The sequence below is a fragment of the Acanthamoeba castellanii genome (assembly GCF_000313135.1).
Source record: "Acanthamoeba castellanii str. Neff unplaced genomic scaffold scf7180000083781, whole genome shotgun sequence".
NCBI classification, from domain to species: domain Eukaryota; phylum Discosea; order Longamoebia; family Acanthamoebidae; genus Acanthamoeba; species Acanthamoeba castellanii.
This window is the reverse complement of record NW_004457392.1, coordinates 4237-5261: the sequence shown is the minus strand read 5'-3', so window position 1 is coordinate 5261 and position 1025 is coordinate 4237. Positions and strand designations below refer to the sequence as shown.

Genomic DNA, 1025 nt, shown 5'->3' with positions numbered 1-1025 from the left:
CATGTCCAGGATGAGGACCTCTCGCCCATCCTGTTCGAGCGACCGCTCAACGGCTCTAACAGCCCTGCTGCGTTCGACAATCCCACGCAGCGTACCCGAGGCCATACTGACACCTCGGGTGCGGCCGCAGCCGCGCCGCCGCCGCGTCCTCTGCTCTCATCCCTCTTCTCGACCTTTTCGGCGTCCTTCTCGGGCTCCTCGCGCACAACGTCGCCCCACAAGACGCTCCCATCAATGATGCGCTCGGCATCGGGCACCTTGCCCATCACCTCCTCGAGCAACAACTCGTACAGCGGGCCCCTGTCGCCTTCGTCCAATGGCCACCCGCTCGCGCAGACGCTCTCGTCGTCGGCCGGGTGGGAGTGGGAGGAAGTGCTGTCGCACTCGCCCGTGGGCCTATCGCCGTCGCTCGTCGACTCCTCGCCGGCACTCGAGGCCCTCAAGAAGGAAGAGCTCCTCGTGCCCGTCGAAGCCCTCCGCTTCCACGATGTCGAGGAGATTCCCGTCGAGATCATCAACCTCTCGCCGTCGGTCGGCCAGGATGAGCCGATGCGGTCGCCCATGCCTTCCCCTGGGGCTGGCGGCGGGCGTCCGTCAGCTTCGTGGGACCGCCTGCTCGAACTTCCCACCCACTCCTCATACCGACTTCACAGAGAGTACTCTCTTCTCTCCTCGTTGCGTGCGTGTCATGCGTGCGCGCGCTGACGTGTGCTGGCGTGTGACAGTGTCATCTCGTCGGTGTGCGTGTCGATCAAGGATAATCGGGTATACAGCGCTTCGCAGGACGGCACGTTCAAGGTGTGGGACATCCGCGAGGAACGTCAACTGCGTAGCACCCAGATCAGCGACCTGGCCCTCTCCTCCTGCTGCCTCCACAACAACGACGCCGTCGTTATGCTGGGCTCGTGGGACAACAATATGTACGAACGCGTGTCGGTGGTCGTGTCGTTCTTGCCAGAAGTGAGCGGCGCTGACTAGGTTTTGTGTTGGCGCACAGTTATGTGTACTCGGTCGATCACGGTCGG

The 1025-nt window shown here is 63.3% G+C and overlaps 1 protein-coding gene across 1 annotated transcript in view; it reads left to right on the top strand.

Annotated features, from left to right (window-relative positions):
• ACA1_311760 (Beige/BEACH domain containing protein) overlaps positions 1-1025 on the top strand; it is a gene marked incomplete at both ends in the record, with an annotated part of 3470 nt that extends 2445 nt beyond the window's left edge. Inside the window, 3 exons of the mRNA XM_004337737.1 lie at positions 131-656; positions 726-920; positions 998-1025. Of these exons, the coding sequence (XP_004337785.1) occupies positions 131-656; positions 726-920; positions 998-1025 (749 nt within the window). The remainder of the gene's footprint in view (positions 1-130; positions 657-725; positions 921-997) is intronic.